The sequence below is a fragment of the Perca flavescens genome, chromosome 2 (genome assembly GCF_004354835.1).
Source record: "Perca flavescens isolate YP-PL-M2 chromosome 2, PFLA_1.0, whole genome shotgun sequence".
Classification (NCBI taxonomy): Eukaryota; Metazoa; Chordata; class Actinopteri; order Perciformes; family Percidae; genus Perca; species Perca flavescens.
In genome coordinates this window covers 21,077,529-21,100,776 of record NC_041332.1, presented here as the reverse complement: position 1 = coordinate 21,100,776, position 23,248 = coordinate 21,077,529, and the positions used below count along the sequence as shown (strand labels likewise).

Here is a 23,248-nt window from a genome sequence, read left to right as displayed (position 1 = left end):
AAACCACAAATTTTCTTTCAAACTTAGGCTTGTTGAACACATCCGTGAACACATCCTTCATTTGTTTAAGCAACGTTGGAGCAAAGTTGAGTTGTCATTGTTTTAGTTTGTATTGTGCTGTTCTGTTAATTTTCATCCTCCTCTGCGATTCTGTGAAATGTTGATATAGTACCATATAAGTATAACTACTGTATATTATAGTATTTATACTCAGTAATGTTAATGTGTAGAGCTGTGAGTGACTAATTATGGTATTCCTTTATGTATTTTGGTTTAAATTGATTGTTTAGACTGAAACTAGTGAAAAAAGCAAGACTCCAAGGTGACTCCTTATATGGCTTGTTTTGACCAACTGTCCAAAAAAACCCATTGATAGTCAATACCTATATAATGACACAAAAGATTTACTGACTGATTGGAAGACTACATTGACAAACTGCATGACCGTTTGTCCTGTCAAACTATTAATTTGAAGGCTAAATCACTACATTTCCGGTATTATTCTGTCGTAATTTATGCTTGAGTTTCAATAGTACCTCTCAGGCAGCCGTGCTGTAAACGGTGTTAAATGGCGCAAGCTTTACGCACTAGTAACGCATCCAAACTCATGACATCTCAGTTTAATTGGTCACTTTTATACCGTGGATAAAATATGGCAGCTGATTCATAAAGTCTATGCCGAACTTCAACATGTAAATCACTGAATTATTTCAAAGTCTTGAATCATACAAACCCAAGTAGTCCTGGTCTTTCTCAACAAGCATCATCCTGACTGTGAGCATTGCACCCAGGAACATTAATCATGTCCAAACAAGATCAGCTCTACTTGGGTTTGCAAACCTCAAAGGATGGCATTGTTAAGCACTGAGAAAACCAGCATGTGCTTGTGCTGTAAGGCCTGACTGTGAATTTAAAACAGAGAAAATCATGTTGGAGCAAGAGAAAAACTACAGCTGTGGGGCAGTGATGCAACAGACCTGCCAAAACTGCAGTGTGAAAGAGGCTTTTTATTGGTGCTTGGCAAAACATCAACATCAGTAGCACGTACACCCTAAACAATACACAGCCAGTTTATTAGAATAGAGTTATACACATAGTGAACGGTTTCTTTTTTTTAATAAAGGTATTCAACTCAAATTTCTAAATAGCCTATTTTTTCTAAAATTACTAAATTCCTATTTTTTTTAAATTAATAAGAAATGTTCTCACCTAACACAAACAGAGGTATTCTCTTTAGAACTGGACCACATCTATTTTGTGGATATTATCTTCATCTTAAGCCAAACAGTAAAATATAAGAAAACAATAAAATCAAACAGGAACTCTTAACTCTAGACATAGCCTGGTAAATCAGACACGTTTTCTGATACATATTTAAAATAAAACTGCCACGAAACTGCTACATCATCTTGAACAGTAACATTGTCATCTGAAGTCCTCCAAAGCCAGAAGTTACAGAACGGGAACAAGAAAAGATCCAATTCTGTTAATGTTTTGTGGCCAAACTGCCTGAACATATTTAACATGCATACCTTCTACCTCAAAGGCTGATGAGCTCTGACTCAATATTCATCGTGGCTTTTCAGTCCAAGGTTCTGGTGGTACTGTGAGCAGGTTTTTGGTCACTTGAGTGTAGGTATCGGGCTGGATTGTTGTGCACCCATAACCTGTGGAACTCCTTGATGAAGGGTTGCACCAGGTCTGGCTCGTCGGTGACAATGACGTTCTCCATGTTGCTCTGCACTGCTGTCAGCGTCCAGTTGAGGGAGCCGGTGATGAGCAGCCGGCCGTCCACCAAGGCAAACTTGTGATGCATGTAAACAGAGCCCACGTCGCATCGTGCACAGATCCCTGCGGAGCAGAGGGTAGACAGGCAAGAAGGTGGAGAATATTCTTTAATGCTGTAGAGATTCTTTGCTATGTAGTCGTGGGTTGTGCACAAAGAATATTAATGAGAATGTGGATATGTTGAATACTACATAAGGTTCTTTCTGTGAATACATAAAGGAGAAGTATCAATGAATGTTCCTGCTTTTTATGTGTCTTTTTTAAATTGAAACAGCAATAGAAAAAAGTACAAAAAAAGTTTCTAAATGGACAGTGCTGACCTGACCTGAGGAGTTGTAATATAGAAGGGTAATATATGTAGAAATCAACAAATCTAAATGCATTTTAAAGCTACATTGTGTAAGAATTTCTCCCATCTAGTGGTGAAATTGTATATGACAACCAACTGAATGTTACTTTCTAGCCCCTCCCATTCCGAGCGCGTTCTAACTCCTACGGTGGCCGTATTATTCCAAGAAGTACGATTTCGTCCGTGAGTGTTCCTTCCAATGTAATAGTTTTAGGTTATTTTGGTACCATTTCATTGCTAACATCAGCTATCAGGTTCCCAAACATATGCAAGCCAATGTTAGTAAAGTATCAGTGCTATCGTTATTCTGTATATTGTACGAGATTAATAGTGTAAGGCAATGCTTACAGCATAGGAGAGAAGCAACGGAGGTTAGGGTTTTTAATATATTTCTCTGAGCAGTATGAACAATGTCAATGAAACCGAAATTAGCTCTTAGTATCTCCGTTGTTTACACGCAGCTGTTCCAGCTGTAGCTAGTCTGTGTTACAACTCCATTACATGAGTTGTCTGCCAGGGAAATCACAACACATATGATTACTTTTATGTTACAAGATAGACAATCCTTTTTCATCACTGACGCGAGGAAAAGTATCCTAGACGTTGTTCTAGCATTATGCACAACCATGCTATAGTTAGCCAAGCAACTATAAAACTTTGAATTTACGCAAATAGGCAAGATTACCTTTTGAGAAGAAAGCAGGCAACTTCGGTGTCCCTTTTTAAAATCCTTGCTCCTTATGAGCTCTTTCCACCTTGGAAAAGCCACTCCAATATTAACTTTGTTCTTGTTGCTTTGCCTGTCGCGTTGTCGTTTTAATTCTCTTTTTAACTTCCTTGGTAACTCTGTTACATGTCCTCGATAATATGCCCAATCCTCCATTTTCAACAGACTTTCAAATCTGTCGGCAGTCACAAGTTATCTCCTCCCCTGGCACTGAGTGTAAAAGCGCAAAAGGCGGCGGTATGTCCCTCTTTGGCTAATGTATTTTAAAGATGGAGGTGCAACATGGCTGCCACCATTCGAGCGACTCGCTTATATGTATTCTGAATGATGGATTCTACGTACACCACCATCTAATCTGCGTACGAGAATACTTTGATTAGATGGTGGAAGTAATTACACATGAATGAACACATATTTATCAACTCAAAAAATTACACAATGGAGCTTTAAAGTTTTGTACTTTCACTACATAAACCATTTCACCACTGCAAAATCATTTCATCAATAGCTTACAACACAATAACATAAAACAAACACATAAAATCACAAGACACTTATTTCTTGCTCTTTTCCAGACTGAGCAGAAGAAATCATTTGCATAGGGGAACCTGAGAAGAAGCTATTAAATCTGACAAACAATTTTAAACATACAGTAGGCCTTTATATTTATTTCACTTGTCTGATTTCTTAAATATGTATGTTAATTATGATTACTTTTACTACTTGCTATCAGCTTTTCCTAAAGATGTGCATTTATTTGTTATTGTTGAGTATTGCAACTAAAAACTATTACTAAATAACTGCAGTGGCTATTTTACATAAACCAAGGACATACAGTAAAAATTATATTGGTTTTGTATAGAAATAGTTTATCTTCTTTTGTGTACAATGGAAATGACTTTGGTAGGGTGTTTTGATTTCAGTTTGCATCACACTGTAGACTACTAATTTGTAGATTGGACTGCAGACTAAACTGGGAGAGAGATTAGACATGCAAATTATCTCTTGAAGGAGTAAGTGCATGCCCCTTTAAAGAAAATTAAACACTATTACCAGGAATGTGTTTTTAAGACTCTGTGTATGGTGCCTTTTTAAATGTTCAGCTCAAAGTAAAGAGAGCCAAAAATAATGGGAAAGAGTAAATGCAAGCGGCAATTAAAGTTTGATGTCTTTCCAGTTTTGGCCCCTAGGACGCGGAGAGTCCAGAAGATGTAGCTTTAAGATAATTTTCCCTGCCCTTTGAGAGCCTCAGGGAATATTTCAGGGAAATATTTGGACTATCCAAACCAGTGACAGCAAACTAATCCAAAGCAATTAGGTGCCAGTCACATATTGTTACTTGAGGATAAAAAAAGGTTTCTGCAGACAAAATAGATAGATACAGTATGAAAAGAGGAGTTGGTTGTCCCTTGTGCCAAAGTGGTTCTCTCTCTCACACACACACACACACACACACACACACACACACACACACACACACACACTTAGAAACACTTTGCCTGATTAAATTTGCTGTTTGGTTGCCAATTTCTTACTCACTTAATTCTTACTTAACAATACTGTATAGAGTGGCAGTAATTTATTAAATGCAGAGGGCTGCGACAGAAAGTGAGACAGTGTGAGTCGGACACGTGACACAAAATCTTTCAGAGCATGACTACCATGACTCATAGGGAGGTTTGTAGTGGAAACCTCCATTCCCCCAGACAGTTCCTATCATCTCTCCATTCACCACTAAGGAACCCTGTGGGACTTACTGACAATGACAGTGATAGTCTAAGAACACAGAGAGAGTACCTTTTATTGAGTAAGACCAGAGTCATCCTTCATGTATTTCAAGTGAAATGTGTCCATTATAATGACCCCACATGGGTTAGTGTGACTTTTGTAACAAATAATATCTCTAGATATTATATTCTAGATATTACTTTATTAGAAAAGTCACAATAATGTAATATCTCTAGATATTATTTATATACATTTTAAATATGACTCCCTGGGCCTGTTTTTGAAATTGCTTGGCATAATAAGGATGGTTCATCATAGTGACTGTCACACAGCATGAAGACATACTGTATATAGTACTTCACAATAATAATAAAAAATAAATACATGGATCTGTTTCCCTTACCAGCCTTGCGGAGGACCCCTATCTGGGAGCCGGTGATGGCGGCGTAGTCCTTATCAGTGAGGACTCGGATGGTGACGCCCCTGCTATGCAGCGCTAGTACAGCCCTGCTCAGGTCCATGTTGGAGAAGGCAAAGACACACAAGTCCAGAGAGGAGGTAGCAGACAGGATGTGGCGAAGAAAACGAGAGAAAGAGGTCTCTACGCCATGAGGCAACGGGCAGAGACAGGAACTGGAAAAGCCAAAACAAGAGAAAATATGAGTTTGACTACTTACTGTATCACCTGTTGATCTTCTAAAGGGTATACTAATCCTGCATCCCTTTTTTCTGTTTGGATATTCCACCTCTCACCCAGGTTGTCCAGAAGGTGAGGAAACCAACTGCCCAAATTGGGTTTTCTAGGTATTATTTTATGTGAAACACGTATTCAGTATACAAAGAATAGTCCTGTTAAGTGGGAAACAATTGGGACGAGGAATGGTAATTGCACTGAGTAAATCCACTTACTGAATGCATCTAGGGGCTATGAATTTTTGCATTAGTGGCCATGCACTGTCACAACACACTTGACAGTGATACAGAGAAAATCATATATAGCTTCCTTTTACTCAATGCAGTGATTATGTTTCACTTACTAGGGCGACGAGGGAGTGAAGATGTGCTCCACACAGGCCACCTCTGAGGGAAAGAAGAGGACCTCATTGAGGGTTCTTCCAGTCCTGAGGCGACGGAGGAGCCAGCCAAGCAGCTCCACACTGAGAGAGAGGCCCACTACACCCAGGCTGACCACCTTCACCGTCCACATCATTGACATTTACTACATAACACAATAATGTTCAAACCAATCATGTACTATAATGCAAACTTTCTTATCTTTACATATAATCATAAAATGTTTCTGCGAGTTTTGTCTTACATGATTAAGGCATTTTCATAAAGGTTTCACAAATTGTTAATTATGATTATGCTATCTGTTTTGCATATGTTTTGTAGTGCTAGAGTAAGTCAATTAAACCATAAGTCCACCTTTTCGATTTTTTTTTTATTTTATATCCTTGCAAATGTAATATATTTGTGTTGTAGCCTGTTTAAAGATGTCATTTTGGGAAATCATAATGGGCATTTGTCACCATTTTCTGACATTTTTAAGACAAAAAACAATAAACTGAATTGAGAAAATAATCAGCAGGCCAGTCTATGATGAAAATAATCATTATTTGGCGATCTAATGTCATATACTAACTGCCCGAAACCTCTGAATGTTGTCTGACAAAATACACATTATGTTATAACAGGAATGCATTGTATATTTAACCGTTTAGCAGCATATGATTCGTTTTCTTTTCATACTGGCTGATGGATATGGCACCAACAACAACATACAGTTACACAGTGTTTTAGGTATTTAAATTGTATGCAACTTCTACTTCACTACATACAGAGGCAAATATTGTACTTTTTACTACACTAGCTAGCTAAAGTTGCATTTATTTGACGACAAAACCAGCGTTTTGCTCTAAGGTGATTCGTACTGTAAGTTACCATATCAATCCCAAACACTGAGGAAAGAAGACAAACTACGACACAAACGCCATTTAAACCACGCTAACTGCAAATGTGTATAACAAGTTGACAACTTAATATTTCAAGAATTTTGCAGGGCTGGGGCATGTCAAAACATAAAACGAGAATATTTTTAGACAACACACCTAAGCATCTTCTGTCGCCACGCGGACTGTGTGTCAGTAGCAGTTTCGTCACTGGCAATCATTTTAACTGACATTTCAGGGATCCAATGACTGGCCGTGAAGCACACGCTCTCCTCCAATCACTTAACGCGAACAGTTGCCGGTGCCGGGTCTTTGAGGAAGTCTTTTCCTCTCTTTACCGCAACGTGTATCTTCTACAAGCAAAGGTAAACAAGATTAAACTTTTACTAGGTGCCATTTATCAATCACGACATTTTTAATAGCTACGGTTAATCGAGGCATATTCAAATATGTTTTCTTACCAGAGTCCATTTAACATCGTGAGGCGATTTACGTTGAAACGTTACTAGAGATCAACAACAAACATGCTAACGTTAGCCTGCTACCTTTAGTTGCTAACAATATGGAGCAGCAGCTGCCGAATGGAGTTGTTCTCTTGTACATGTTTCTCACATATTTCCTCTTTGGTGGTATTTTCCTATCGCAGATGTTCTCCTTGTTAAAGCTGCCTGTTTTTTTGTCTCTTTTTCGCACATACTTGATTCAGTTTGTGTGCAGCAATGGGTCGCCGCAAGTCCAAAAGAAAGCCTCCTCCTAAAAAGAAGATGACAGGAGATCTGGACTCTCAGTTCACCTGTCCATTCTGCAACCACGAAAAGTCATGTGATGTCAAAATGTATTTACAATTCCACCAAATACCTATCATCCCAAGACAACTGCTTCAAGTTTGATTCGTTGATTTCTGATGTGATTGGTGCAAACTTTTTTGTTGTTGTGCTTTTTATGTTAACAGGGAGAGAAGCAGAAATACTGGTATAATATCATGCACAGTCTGCTTGGAGGAGTTCCAGACCCCCATTACCTGTATCCTTATTCTTACATGAATTTTAGATAACACCACTTTCTCTTTCTCTAACAAAAAAATCATAACCGAACTGTTTGAACACCCTCATTTAAAAAAATAACATACACTTATGTGTATTAGCATTTAGTGTGAAAGTTTGGTCTTACCCTTATTAATAGTGATTAAACAAAATAATCTATAACGTCCAGTAACTAGTTTATTTACAGGCACTTTCAACTGGATCCCACAAGTGCCCAGTATAATTCATCAGAAGTGCTCGTCAGATAATCGGATAACTTTGGAAACCCCCTTAACGATTATTAGGAGGCTGTGTCTCTGATAACTTTGGAAACCCCCTTAACGATTATTAGGAGGCTGTGTCTGACCATTTCTGTAACTTTCCGCTACTCACTTGACAATCTAGTTCTGATAAGAGTATACCCCAGCACATAGTCCTAGTCAGCGAATGGTGTTTGCTCAGTTGTCATGGAGGTGGCTCAGACTACATCTACACTAAGCTGCTGTTTTTGTGTCCCACTCTATCCTTTCCTGTATCATAAAGATCTCTGCCCACACATGAACAAACAACAACAACATAATAACATAAATGCAGGTTAATGACAACAACTGTGTCAGCTATATCGACATTTAAAATGTGTGCTCACAAAGAAAGTTACAGAAGAGTAGAAACACATTGGCAAACAAAATCGCCATAAACAATAAATTATTGACAGCAGCTACGCTGTATGTTCGGCTATATTTACATGATTTTTGGATGAGAAATACTGGCTGTAGGGCGGTTACCAGCGATTATTCAGTCTCTTTCCAATTGGTACGTGTTCAGCTGTGGGGAACCCTACAGTGCATTGGCTGAAGAAAGATCAAGGACGCCATTCACATCTGATGCCAAAGACCAACTTTAAACAGTGATGGGTTAGGGTTTCCCCCCGTATACAACCACTTGTTATGTGACTGAAGTTCCACACTTAATTCATGAGATAATAACTTGTGTCTTGATTTCCAAAGTTCATATCATCCCGCACTGATTTAAACTCTTACTCTTAAGCAACAAAGTTCCTTTTATCCTTAATCCAATTCTCTTCAGATCTGTCAGAGCCAGTTGACGTGTACAGTGACTGGATAGATGCCTGTGAAGCAGCTAATCAGTAGCCCTCGTGGAGCTGGATGTCTTTCAGGAATGGGATGAGGATGGGGCTGATGGTCCTGGGCCCATTAGGATCAAGCTGGTCCGAGGACATTTATGAAACTTTAATTGTTCACAGGTTTCCATGTGGTCACTTGAGATTTACAGTTGTGTGAACAGCAGTTTCACTTATTTGGTCTTCAGTAGAAAGTGGCCCTGAAGCCTTCCCGTTGTCTTCTGACATCTCCCCCTTCTGTGTAAGATTTCAGCCCACAACTCTAGTTTTGACTCTTGAGATGTATTAAAAAAAATTGAGAGCTTTCTATTTTCAACATTTGTTTTTGTATGGGTCTCAAAAATCCTTTAGCTTTTACATAGAAGTTGTGAATGGAAAACGCGTCCCTCTTTTTATTAGATTTTATTAGATTTAACCGATAGATATTGTCAGGTGCAGAAATATAATTTTCACAAGAGGCCTGTAGTGTAAGTGAATGGGCTCCCATATTGGCATTTTAATGTGAAATCAATAAAGTAAAATCTTTTTGGTTCGCATTATGAGAAAGAGACATGGGAATATGTGGATCTTGACAGAATCAGTGAGTTGGTGCATTCAAAAGTTGAAAATATTACGTTTTCCACACGTTTGTTCTCTATCGTACACTCTGACACACGCAGCAGGGCCTAATTGGAGAGGAAACTTTTCAGGTATGGCTTCACTGCCAGGCTTTGCAAAGTGTAGGTTGGAGTGAACTTTTTCTTTGGTTAAATCTTAACACAGTTCAGCATGATGTTACGGGTTGTGTGTCCACAGCTCTCCTCATCCTCATAAAGACGGTTGTGTCACAACATTAGGTCATTCCACTGCAGAGAGGAATGGACGTGTGAGATTTAGGCTTAGCTGCTAAGTTCAAAGGTTTTGAATTCTTAAATCATTTTAGTTTTTCACTCGATTGTATGTTTTTAGCTTACATGTTTGAGAAATAAAAAAATTCAATAAGTACAAATTGTTATGAAGCGGACTTTTAGAAAATAGTGTTTTCTTAAACTGTAATCAAGTGTTAATATTGAGTGCTTATTTTCCTATGCAACAGCCTTCAGTGTTTAATAGCATAAAAGCACGCTGTTTAAAAAAAAATGTTATCAATTTGATAAGTGTGATCTTGGAAATAAAGCAATAAGACTTAATACCAGTACGTGTTGGTTGGTTTTTATTTTATTGTATAATTAACTAAACACACGCTAGAGTAGGTTTTCTTTTTGTGATCAAGAGGTGGTAGTTTGAACTTGATTTGATTTAGTTGAATGTTTAGTCTTTTTTTATTTTTTTTAAATGGGGAGATGGAAATAAAAGATAATCCCACATCATAAACATCCTGTACAGAACTGAGCACCACCAGCTGGTGACAAATGGAGGGACAACCTCAGAATTAGGGTTTAGATGAACTGTCAAAGAAATTGAGACTTAATAAAGACAATGGTTACAAAAATACGTGAGTGTCAGTACTGAAATAATAAGCAGCCTTGACTTGATATATTTTGTAGTAAAAGTAGAATTAGGTAAAAGAACACGCACAAAGACCTCCAAATGTGTGTTTTTATTTTGAGTTTTTACTGTTAGTGTTGACGATACACAGGTGTAGTCAACCATGCAGAACACAGATTTTTGGTTCAAAGAAATCCTAGCACAATGGGATACCCTCAGCAAGTGAATGGATGATGACCCAGAAGAACACTTAAAAAAATACATTTTAATAATTGCTGCACTTAAATTCAAAGGTGTCAAAGACACTGGCAGTGCCAGTTTCAAAGTAAAATGTATGTGTGCACGACTATTGATCTACTCTCCTGTGACATCTGTGACCGTGAGACATTTTTAGGAGTCCAGTATCCATTCATCCCCACAGAGCACGGGATGTAGCAGATCACAAATGAAAGAAGACACAGTGTAGCGAGGCTGTGCACCAGGCAGGGCTGAGTGATAATAGATGAGATGTGGAGTGCCTGCCTGGGCTCTCCACCCAGGTAAAGTGTCTCCACGCGCGCACGCACTGCACTGCGTATTGTGTTTGATGATGGACCCCAGCTGGAGAGGTATTGACGACGCCTTATGAAACATGCTGGAGGATGATTACAATGGAGAATGATTATCACTTAGTCTCTCGTCTGTCTCTGCACGTCCCCTCCCACTCCCTCCCCCTCTCTTCTATATCTCGCTCCTTCTTTCTCCTCTCCCATTCAGCACGCGAGGTCAAGTGTCACTCCGTCTCCGTTGTCAAGGCTGCCAATCACCCACACAGTGAGTGCGAGGCAACTGTTGCCAAGGAAACAGCGATTCGGTTGCTAGGCACCTGGAGCTGTGCTCACAATAGTCATTTTGTTGCTTAGAAGCACACACACATACATACAGAAATACACACAAAACCACAGAAACGGCTTTGCCAAATCAACAAGTTTACACAACGTCAGTGTAAAATTTGTATACATTATAATTACAAACTGCTAATAAATAAGAGATTTGCTTGCACAGTAGTAAGAAATCATAGAATGGTTCATGATAAGAGAGTCATTTATCATTGGTACATTTGCAAATGGATGCTAATATATTGCTGAATTTGCAATGAAATGTTGATTTTCTAATTTATAATACTTAGCAATAATGCTAATGCTCCAAAAATGTTATTCAGGATGTTTTATTCCAACACCTTTGCTACCTGATTAATCAGCCAACCCTGACGTCCAAGAACTCTTCACACCCACACCTCAACTTGATCAATAAAAGACATAAACATCCATCATTCTGACTAAAAATAGTTTCCCATAAAATCAATCAATCCCTTATTTCCCCACTGGCACATGGACCCAGTGAACCTAGCTGCAGTGTGTGTGCATTCATACATATGGGGATCTGTCTGTATGCTTGTTTTCACAAGATCCATCAATCCCATATTGCCCCACTGGCATGTAGATCACATGAACCCTCATGCAGTTTTTATACATGTGCGGGAGTCTGAGTCTCCATCATGACAGCCAGTCAGCTGAGCCGAATGCTGACATGTCAGCCACGGGTGCAAGTTTTGACATGTCCTCATGTGTTACTGTCTCCTGTTGCTGCTCCAGGCATCAAACTCTCACACATTTTTAGCATGAGCTGGGGAGTAAAAAATAGGAGTGCAAGAGTAGTTGGTAGTGCAGTGGGTTGATCGGTTTTGCACAGCTACCAATGTACCATCCCATGGCATCGCAGTCGTTTAAGTCCGAGGAGCCAATTTTGCAAACTTCCAATTTCTGTTCAGTATGAGGAAAATGTTTTGTGCAGAGTGTGAAGGGCTATGAAAGACACTCATCAACTGATAAGATTATAGGCTCACTTGTAAGCACGACTGACTGACAAGGGTATGTAATCAAGAAGGTTTGGAATTAACGTCTGAGTCTGAAGACCTTTGTGTTAAGCTCCCTGAACTAATGCCCGGGGGTTTAGCTTAGTGGCACGGTGCAAGTCCTCCCCACCAGCAGCTCTGCAGGAGAGGCTGAACCTGGACAGCGAAACAAACTCATTTCCTCCACAGGTGTAAAGAGTGACATGGTTGATAAATCTACGATGATAAAACCTTTTCAGTGGCTGGATTTGATTTGGCTAGTCCTGATTGCGTTCTATTTAAAAACCTCTCTGATTGACCAAAATAAGCCTTTCCCCATAAAAAATCACCTCTGAGTGCTTATTAATTAAAAACAGCCCAATGTCTGTGTCACCTGCTCAGCTTGGCCATACATTTATACTGTATGTGTCTGCCTGGTTTCTGCCTTTGTACTCTACCGAATAGAGTTCTGCTTTTGGTCCACTGTAGACGATAAAGCTTCCACTCGACTACGCGTATTCTCAAGCAATAACATCCACATCTGTATTATCAACCCAAGAATACCCGTGGTCGAGACCGGAGCAAAGAGGCCCACCTCCTTTCTCTCTCCTCTCAGCTCTGGATCTCATTCTCCTTGTTTGCGTGCATCCCTTCAGCTCCTGCACTCTGAATAAGATTGCAGTTTGGACGGAGGAGGTCTGTCTATGTGGAGGCATATCTTTAAGAACAGCACCTAGAATAAGAGAGACAAAAGAGATCATATTTATCCTTGAATAACAATGCAGCAGTATTGCTCAGGTATTATAATACACATTTCACGCACACCTCAAGTCACATCTCGAGCTCATTGTTAGACTAATAAGCAGGTTGTAAGCTTTAGCCACGCACGCACGCACGCACGCGCACACACACACACACACACACACACACACACACACACACACACAAGGCAGCCTGCTATGCATCTACAGTACCTGAGCTGCAGCAAGTAAACAGATTGCACTGCCAACAGCTAGTCCTTTTGCTCTCGCTGGTATCAAGCAACCATTTAGCCAAGCGCTGAGGGAGATGGCAGACTCACCAATTATCAAATAGGTGTCAGTGTGTGTTACACTGCACTGAGGGGAGAGACTGATTACCAAACAGATGTTCAGCCCTCACCTCCATACCCTCCTCCTCACCTCATGTCTTCCTTCATTCCATTTTCCATTCCTTTTTTTTCCATCTATCTCTGTCTCTCCTCTCCTCACTCACTTATTGTTGGAAGGCTTCCTTGTATGTCCCCCATCTCCCTCCTCCTCACACTCCTTCTCTTTTCCTTGGTCTGTCCCATGGAGAATAAGCCTGGCTCTTCCCTATCTACACTTGCCAATTAGAGACACAGTAGTTGTCAATCAACAGCTGAGAAGGAAAAGAGGAGGTGGGGGAGACTGTGTGTGTGTGTGTGGGTGTAGGGGGTTGCATCAGCACCACAGACAGCTCCCCATGGAAAACTCAGGCTAGTTTACAAACATGACTTGACTGTCTCTCTTTTTCTTTTTTCTCACTTCCCCTTACTTTTGCCCCTGACCTTTCCTCTCTAATCATTTTGATCCCTCTGTCGTCTTTCTCGCTCGTGCCCTGTGTTTGACATTTTACCCCTCTCTTCCCTACTTTCCCGTCCTCAGATCAGTGCGTAGATCCATCCAGACGCATGTGTAAATCATACATCCGTCTCTGTATCCCTTCACCTATCAAAGCTGCACACCATGAAACCTGACAGTCCCGGAAAGATCTCATTTGCCCCTGACAATGCTTTCACCTCTCACACCTGTGGCAGTCTACATCCTAATCCTAAAGTCATTGCAAAGGAAGTAACAAAAAGTAGCCGTGGCCATCATGTCTAGAAGAAGATCTTGACTCTCGTCTTCCTCATTACCCATACTCCTCTAGTTCTCTCTCCTCATCTATTTCTCCTCGCCTCTTGCCTCCATCCTCCATCCCAACTGTCCATGTCTGGGCTGCTGATGATGACAACTCAAGTGGACGTGTCTTCTGTTCTCACCAAGAGCTGTGAAGAGATGCACGTAGGTGTCAGAAATCTGGCGTAAAAATACACCCTGCTGCTGCCCTTTTCACTACACAGGACCGGTCTGTGTCTTTCTCGCTGTCACTGGAATGTCCCTTTCTAATTTGAAGACATGCTTCAGTGTAGTTTTTTGCAATGTGGGGGCTAAGCTATGAGGGAATGACTCTCACATACAATGGGTGTGCCTGCAGAAGCCGTTTTGAATGTATGGCCTTTTTTTTGTCCCCTCAGTTTTACTTTTCCATTCCTATAATCTGACTCTGCATCCATTTATTTACAATGATGCCTTTATTCCCAATAATAGCTATGTAGACTGGATGTGAACTTTATTTCATGGTGAAAGACATCTGGTGTGCATTTATAAGAAAATCCATTTCCTGGGTTGACTTGATTGAATGTGAACTGGCTCCAGCTGGAGGGCCTAATGAAAGACAATCGGTCTGTGTTTGATATTTATGTCTGATGCAACAGACTTATCAATCCTTTAATGTACCTGGTGTTTCAGATGGGATGCAGAATCACAAGTGGCTGTGCCGGAGGCAAAGACAAGACTTGAGATGGAGACAGAGACTGAGCGGACGCTGCGCTGCTGCTGCTGCTTGCACATTACTGCTTAATTGCTTGGAACTAAAGGCGCTGTTATGAGGATGTTTATGCTTATGCCTGCAACAGCAAATCTTTCCAGTCATTTTGGCTACACTGTGGAGTCTAATAGTCACTATACCAGACAAAAAACAAATGACCCGGAGATGGCTATTGCAACAAATTGTGCCTAGAGTGCAGAATAAGAAACTACCCTCTCTGCCTTTGGCCACACTTTCAGTGACAAACTTAACAGAGACACTTTGGTTTTCTTAATCTTGCTGGGCCTAAATGCATGGGCTCGAGTTGGCCTACTAGCCCAGATAACCACACACAACCACACACCACTGTAAAATCGCAGCCAGCCAGCACCTGTCTTCTACGTGACAGGCTTGGATATTAAGCTTTCTTTGTTTGTAAATACATCCGCTCCCACTGACAAGGAGAACCCAGTTCAGAGTGACAAAGCGTGGATTGAATCTTTAACCCTTTGCAGGGTGTGTGAAAGGGATTTGAACCATCTTTGTTTTTTTCATCTAACAGGCTACAAAGGAGGAGCTGACATGCTGTTGGTTAAACATTAAGCTGCGTACAGGTGCAGGTGCAATTCTCGTCAAGTAATTTGGAACTTGGGAGTGATGCTGATAGGACCAACCTGTTCAGTTATCAAATCATAAAGCGTGCCAATGAGATCGGTCGTTTTATCCCATGCCATTCAGTGCTAAAAACCGGCTCCTTAAAGCTTACATCTACAAGTCTTGTTTTCTTCACTTCAGGGATTTTCAACAAATATCTCTCTAATATTAGGACAGTGTTAAGTAATGTGACCCCACGCAACGCCGCGCGATGTGTGTCCAAATCGGTTTTTTTTTCATGGTAAATAGCGAAAAAAATATTTAACTTACCGCTACCTCCAACTAGCTCCCCCTGAAGAAGACCCTCCATATGCCATACATTGTATCCATGCTGAAGTGTGAGAATTGTGCAGGGAAACGCCCCCCCGCCCCCTCCCCTGCTAGTCCTTTCTCTCGTGTGCGCTTCTCCTCCTGCTTGTGGGAAATCACATAACCACTCCTTGTTTTTTCCGTTTTCTCCGAGGGAGGGATGGAGCGATGGAGCCTCTATATGCAGCAGCATCAGCATCCCATGCAACTCTGCTGCAACCTCTCACCTCTCCTCTTCTCCTCCTCCTCTGCTCCTCTCCTCCCCCTCTCTTTCTCTCGTGTCCCTGTCCAGCCCTGGAGCCGAAGAGCATGCCCTCTAGAGCAACGGTTCCCAGGCTTGGGTCCGGGGACCTCAACGGGTCCACGATGGAGCTCTGCCGTAGCAAAATAAAATAAAAATAAAACAGTTTGGGGTTGGCATAATGACCGCACGTGTTAAAGTGGCAGTAGGCTACAAATAGCTTTTTGTAGCTACTGACGCTTACAGGGGGGGTACTGTCAGATGGGAGCCTTGAGATAAATCTGTTTAAGGTGTTTTGTGACTTAACAGGGTGTTTGTGTTTCTCACTAGAGAGTTAATTGGACCTGTTCCATGATGGTTTTAATGTCCCTAGGTTGACATCATAATATAAAATATTAACATTTGGTGAATTATATTGCATTGCATCTCTGTATAGTATTGTTATTAATGGAGGTGGACGGACCTGAACACAGTGCAATCCTGTGCAACAGCCATGCAATAAATAATTAAGTCTGCTGCCTTTTTAGAGGCTTATAATGTTGTAAAATATATTGCTTCATCTCCATGGTCATATTTGAAGTCACAGTTATAGGCTATTGGTTTGTTTTTGGGTAAGTTAGATGCTTTTGGACAAAATAGCAAAAATGCTTACAATGTAGCAATACAATATAGTATAGTGGTACAATTGTTTCTATTATTTTGTCCAAGAAGTGGACACAACAATATTAATACAATATAATAGACTTACAATAGGGGTTGTAATATAATGCTGTCCAAAAACACACATTAGAAACCAACAGCTGTTTGACACAACGTTAAGGCTTTGTTGCTAGGCTGCTGCCTTATACAATTTTGCATTTGCAAACATTTACAGATAATCAACTATTAATTTTACTTGTTTTACATCTTGTTTTGATTCTTTGACTTTCTTTTTTTTTTTACATATAAAAAAGGGACAGAGGTGTATCAGATGCAGAAATAGAAGAACATCATGTGAGACAAAGCCACCGCTCTGTCAGTCATTAGTGCTGAAATCATAATAGACTGAAATGGGATTCAGTTTGCGTGTCCTGAATGGTGTTCCCTGCAGGGTCTTAACAGAGGTTTCTACATGAGTTGAGGTGAGTGAGAGTGAGTGAGTGAGTGAGTGAGTGTGTGTGTGTGTGTGTGTGTGTGTGAGTTGAGGTGAGTGAGAGTGAGTGAGTGAGTGAGTGAGTGAGTGTGTGTGTGTGTGTGTGTGTGTGTGTGTGTCTGTGTGTGTTCCTACTCCCTACTCCCTATTCCTAATCCAGTCTCCTGGGACCTCTGCATCCGGTTGATGGTCTTCCTTAGCAGACATGCTGGATGGGATTGGCAGTAAGGGCCTTTATAATCCTCCCCTTGTCTGGTGGCCTGTAAAGGAGCTGCCCCTCGAAACCCAAAATGTGTGTGTGAGTGCTGAATGCTCAGTAATGATCCACACCAGCTAAATTGGCTTTGGTCTTTTCTGTAAGTTATTTTTTTTTAATTCCCTTCCATTTCTTCTCTTCCCTGTTTCTTTTGGTGAAAGATGTCAGAAACAGAACAGCAAACTGACAGAAAACATGTAAATGTCATGTTTTGAGAGTCCAAGGCTGAAACTGTAAGGTTCTGGTGCCTTCAAGTCCATAAAAAAACCCATAACAGCATATTTCCTCAAATAAGCAGCCTTTTACTTTCCCTCTCTTTCTCTCTCTCACACACACACACACACACACATGCACATTCACACCACACTCACACAGTGTTAATGGCTTCATAATTGTCAGAGGCAGACCATTGAGCATAATCAGGAGACTGCAGCAAGGCGAAGACCAATATTTGTAATTTACTATGACAGATAGAACATTTTTATTACCCAGGGGCTGCTGGTTTGTTTTGGGTTGCGATAAACCCACACTCATCCATATACTTTGTATTACTCTCAGTTCACATGCTTTTTTCTTTCTTTCTCTTTCTTTCTTTCTTTCTTTCTTTCTTTCTTTCTTTCTTTCTTTCTCTCTCTCTCTCTCTCTCTCTCTCACTCTCTCACACACACACACACACACACACACACTCTGGTTCAGCCCGAGACAGTGTGTGACCTCGGGGTCAGGAACATTATGCCAAACAGACACTGAGTCAGGGAGCAAAGTTCAGCTCATCACAGGAAATCACACACACACACACACACACACACACACACACACACACACAATCCCACTTTTTATTAATTTTTTTTAACATTATACTCCTATAATATTGCCAGACTCATAATGGACAGTTTTAAAATTCCATGCATTCCCATCCTTTTTAAAACTACAATTTTAAAATTACCCACAAATCAACTCAACCGTGTTACAGTATGATAGAAGCGGCTAATGTATCTTCGAGCTGCTAGCCTCAAGCAAAGTTGAGGAGCGGGCTACAGAGGTCTTTTAACCTTATTTCTTTCTTCACACGTTTTTTTTTTATTTTTTTTATTTTCCAACTTGCCTTCAGCCCTAAGTGGTGCTGACTCAAGTGACATCGCTTTTATATAGTTATCTATCAGATTTATCAAATTTCACGCAGCTCCCTCTGGAGCCACAAAAGGCTTTAAACTACTTTTTTGCCCATATTCAGCAGTTCTCTTACCTTGCCTGGCAGCTGGATTCTCTGGATATCCCGAGATCACGCAAGAACACATATCATACGAAAATCCATCTTGTCAGGCTTCAGGTAATGTATTTGTGTCTGATATACCAGCTTAGAGCTGATGGCAGCTCTGGGCATGGTTTAGCTGTGTGTAACCTTATAATACATGTGTGTGACGGCCGCAACTGTTTGTTCAAAACAACAATGCCGGACAAGATAGACTCCATCCAATCACCTGCCATGTGTTTTTTGAAATTGTCTGCCCTTTTCCAAACAGTTTCGAAACAGTCCAATGGTGGCTTCTTTGATGGATCTGTGTAACAAACCATGCTGCGTCAGGTTAGTAGTTCTCCCCAAGACCTAAAAACAGACTTTGATTTTTTTTAAATTGATGGAGTTCGCCTTTAATATGGTCTACCACACATATTTGTTTTTTCTTAAAAGATAGTAACCTATGTACCATGTGCTAGCGTACATGTTTATGCCATAATGTACATGACAGTACGTCATGTCACTCCTGCTCATTTAGGTTTGGCAGAACTTAAAATAATTGATGTTAATGTGGAGGCAACTAAACCTAATGTGGAGGCAACTAAACTAAATACAAATCACTTCTGTATCTGAGTAATCACTTTCAAACGTTTAAGTTATCAAATAACTATGATGAGAACATTAAATTACTATAAGTGGGCACAGCATTTATAATTAAAAGCTTGTTTGCACAGAATGCCCAAATTTAGGCAAACATTGTATGAATAACCAAAATTAGTTTCTCATTTATCTCTCATGGAGTAAACCCGGCCTGCTCACAGCAGTGACATGACATTTTATAAAATATCTTGTTTTCCCAATGCGTAGCTTTGAGAGAGAATTACTCATGTCCAAAACACTGATTTAGAATACACATGTCAATTATTAAATTGAGTGGTGCACTCTGATGCAGAACTTTCAAATGTCAGTGATTCACACTCTAACTGGAGTGGAAGGATGCTTGTGCTGCTCGGTAGTCAGTTTGTAGGATTGGGAATGGGGAAGCTGGCAGGATGCAGAAAACAGTGTGTGTGTGTGTGTGTCAGTGTTAACAAGAGAGACAAATAGGACACACAAATAGGAACAGAGAGAGAGAGAGAGAAAGAGAGAGAGAGAGAGAGAGAGAGAAAGCAGGTGCATCACTAATGGCTTTTTAAAAAGGTTACAGCGTAGAGCTCTTCTTTTCTAATGGGGCTCCGGCTGTGCTTGAGAAGCAATTTCCGGAAAAGATAATGTTGTCGAGAGAGTGCAGAGCGTTCTCTGTTTGTGTGTGTGTGTGTGTGTGTGTGTGTGTGTGCCTTGTCATTAACAAGACTGACAAACACAAACTCAAAGGAACACAAAGAGGGGGCGGGGAGACACTGGGGCAATTGAGAAAGCGAGAGAGAGAGAGAGAGAGAGAGAGAGAGAGAGAGAGAGACATTGCCTGTGCCTACGTTTCAGAGTAATTGTGCCATTGCATTGTATTTATTAACTTAATGACTATTGCCTAATGTGGGGCAGCGGAGGTCTCTGTGAAAATCATTTTTGGTTTCCACCAGGTTTCCACTTTCTTCAGGTCAGCATGGTAAACACAGCCACCTGGTGTCCACAGCACCTTACTGCAACTTTTTGAACTGAGGTGGTCCCCCATCTTTGCATAGAGGAGTAAATCCACTATCTCCTGTAATAGTACATTTTTCAGAGCTTTCCATCACAGATCTAATATATAACATATAATTGTATGTCAGAAGACATATACTAATTACACATTTTAAATCCATCCTTAATCTCTAAGAATAAACTGGGTAATGGCCACTAAGGGGCTGTACTTTCCCATTAGTATGTCTCAGTTCCTGATTTTCATGGGATTCACATTGGAAAACTGACACAATTAACTACATTAATAGTAAATAATATTATTTGAGTGTATCATGTAATCAATTGTATGCACAGAAATTGGGACACAGCTCCATGTTCTAGTTTTTCAAAGTCCTAATACAGATCTTCAGCCTTTTCAACATTTACACAGGTGTAAATAATACATGAATGATGGCTGAATTCCATGCTGCTGCTTCAGTTTCAGGGTCCTGGTATTGTGCATGCTGGCTCACTGTTACACTGCCATGACTTACTGGGACATTAAATAAAACAGAGCCATTGTTAATGTTATTAGTGGTGTTATTAGTGTGACCTGTGCTTTTCCTACTATGACAAATCAAAATGTCTGCTGTCAAAAAGGCATCTTGCTCTTAGTTTGATTGATGGTCAATATTAATATAAGGCAGGTGTGTGATATCCCATAATATGTCTCTTTATATTCTAACATACAGTGTTCATGGCTACTGTATTTCAATGATTTGAAGTAGCTGTATAAAACAAATGGAACTGGTATAACAGTATAGACATAACCTCACTAAAGTTTGCAACAAAAAATCAAGTGGAAATGCAACTCGGGCAGCGATGTGCGGTAATTGTAATTTATTTTGATAAATAAATACAAAACGGAGACATTTTTAACATGAAAATAACATTTTTTAAACCGTTATGTTGTTCTCTACCTCTTCAGTTGTTTACAAAAAATTCAGACTGAAAAGTTTCACTGTAGGTAATCTCAGAGCTATAATGAGCACCTTCTGCTATAACAGGCATTGTTAGGACGCCTTGGCAGGGGTCCTTTGAAGGCCTGCATTTACACACAAGCACAAGTGTGTAATTATAGCAGCTACTTTTGACAGTTTAACTTAAGAAAACAGATTGCACAATTAACAGTTATGCTGCCATACAGTGTGCTCATTATGAACATACACACAAATCCCTATAAGCACACACACACACACACACACACACACACACACACACACACACACACACACACACACACACACACACGCTTAATAAAACCGTAGCAATGTCTTCTTTATATAACCCATTGTGTACTGTCCTACTAGAATAACCTGCCTGCAGTGTAGAGCAGAACCAAAGCAAATTGAGCCAAACACACCAGCTGTATGCTGTTAGGTTTTTACACACCACCGCGCTACATTCCTGCTTTAGACCAGGCAACTACTCATTTTCCTACAAGACAGCTTCAGGTATAGCTTCACATTGTTCACACAATTTAAACATAATGATAATGTAGTATATACTGTGTAAAGAAACCTATATACTGTACAAAACTATACAAAACTCAGAGGTCTTACCTGTGTCGTACACACTAGTCTGTGCCATTGGTTTCCTAAAGTCAGTGTAAGGAAAGGATGGTGGACTGAAGCAGGAAATAACTGGATAGATGAATAAAGAGTGGCATCAACAACTGATGCCAAACTACTCTTATAAACATTCATCTTTGGAAAGCAAAGGGAGTAAATACATTAACATTTAGATAGAGGTAATTTAAAGAAGAAAACAAAGAACAGGCATGAGAGTGTTAAAGGGGGTATGGGAAAAAGAAAGTGAGAAAACTAACACAAACAAAGAACTCCACATGGTAATAGGCAGTAAGTGAAATGATAAGACCTTCCAAATATTTCACAGCATGGACGTAGAACCTACCGACATTTAGAAAAACCCACCTGAATAGTAGATAAAAGATATTTGGAAAGTAAATACAAATGTAGTAGTTCATTTCAGGGATGGATTAACTCATGCCCTAAAACAAATGTGGCATCACAAGCACAGCTCTAGTGTGTATAAATCTATCTTCTGTCACTTCAAACAATATACATCAAGAGATCAAAACCAAATCCTCCAAAACAAATAAGATCCAACACAGTTTACTGAACACTAAATTGGTCCATCTGTGCTAAAATTTACAAAGGTGCTTTCCTCTTTGACCGCGACTCGACAGAAATAAAAATCTGTACCCTAATACTAGACGGTACCTGCATTTTGATTACATAAAGGTCTTTGTTTGTCCCTTTTTCCATTGTATTGTCCTGAGAGTTGCAAAATGGTCTGTTGAGGACAATCCACCAGTGATTGGAATTCTCTTTGATTCCCAAACCCTTTTTAGTTTTTTTTCAATTAAGAGTTTTATCAAGTCATCACCAGCCAACAGTCTTTAGAGTTACTGTCAGGTCTTTGTGGAAAACAGGACAGGGAAAGAGGACACAGTATTGCTTCAACAGCTCTGGCTTTGGCGATTCTTTCATTCGGTCTTTTACACCTGAAAGAAAAAGGAGGCCATCTTGGAGGACAAACAGGACAGAACAAGACAGAAGGACATGTATCCGTCTCCTATTGGTCCTTAGTGGATGACCATGCCATGCTTGCAATGCGCAGATGTTGCTGCTCTGCCTCCTGTGATTGGTGGACCTTCAGACCTGCGTGGATTTGACTCGTCTGAGAGGATGTCGTCCTACGGGGTGGGCAGGGCAGGGCGGGGGGAATTCAGTGGGCAGGTCTAGACTGCGCTGGTGAGGCAACGCCGTGAGGGGAGGAGCACATCGGGAGGGGCGGGGGACGGGATTGGCTGATGGTCATGTGATCTCAGAATACGGTAGCCCTGGAGTCTAACAGGAGGGAAAAGGACAGAGAAAAGATTAGGAGAGATAGAAAGGGAGAGAACTAAAGAGTATAAATCATTTCAAAACATGTGGGAAATTAAAACCCAAGGGAATAGAGCAGATGCATTTTACTTGACTGAGACAGCGAGAGACAAGAATGCAAAATGATGATGTCTAGAAATAGGGTGCACACAACAGAGATATCAGACAGAAAG

At 40.4% G+C, this 23,248-nt stretch overlaps 3 protein-coding genes across 4 annotated transcripts in view; 1 reads left to right on the top strand and 2 right to left on the bottom strand.

Moving 5' to 3' along the window:
- Nucleotides 1-987: 987 nt before the first annotated feature.
- Nucleotides 988-6,871, bottom strand: pld6 (phospholipase D family, member 6). The gene is made up of 4 exons (XM_028566858.1): nt 6,704-6,871; nt 5,630-5,811; nt 4,996-5,225; nt 988-1,851 (listed from the first exon to the last, which is right to left on the bottom strand). Exons 2-4 carry the CDS (start codon nt 5,806-5,808, stop codon nt 1,583-1,585), a joined length of 678 nt encoding a protein of 225 aa, XP_028422659.1. The 5' UTR covers nt 5,809-5,811; nt 6,704-6,871; the 3' UTR covers nt 988-1,582.
- LOC114547597 (transcription elongation factor 1 homolog) lies at nt 6,800-9,881 on the top strand. Its single transcript, XM_028566860.1, has 4 exons — nt 6,800-6,909; nt 7,251-7,379; nt 7,497-7,567; nt 8,653-9,881. Exons 2-4 carry the CDS (start codon nt 7,264-7,266, stop codon nt 8,715-8,717), a joined length of 252 nt encoding a protein of 83 aa, XP_028422661.1. The 5' UTR covers nt 6,800-6,909; nt 7,251-7,263; the 3' UTR covers nt 8,718-9,881.
- Nucleotides 9,882-21,073: 11,192 nt separating this feature from the next.
- plppr2b (phospholipid phosphatase related 2b) overlaps nt 21,074-23,248 on the bottom strand; it is a 56,369-nt gene continuing 54,194 nt past the window's right edge. Inside the window, exon 9 of one of the 2 annotated variants that reach the window (XM_028600502.1) lies at nt 21,074-23,039. In XM_028600502.1, coding sequence (XP_028456303.1) covers nt 22,931-23,039 — 109 coding nt within the window. In that variant the 3' untranslated portion in view covers nt 21,074-22,930. The remainder of the gene's footprint in view (nt 23,040-23,248) is intronic. The other variant, XM_028600508.1, reaches the window with a different exon arrangement.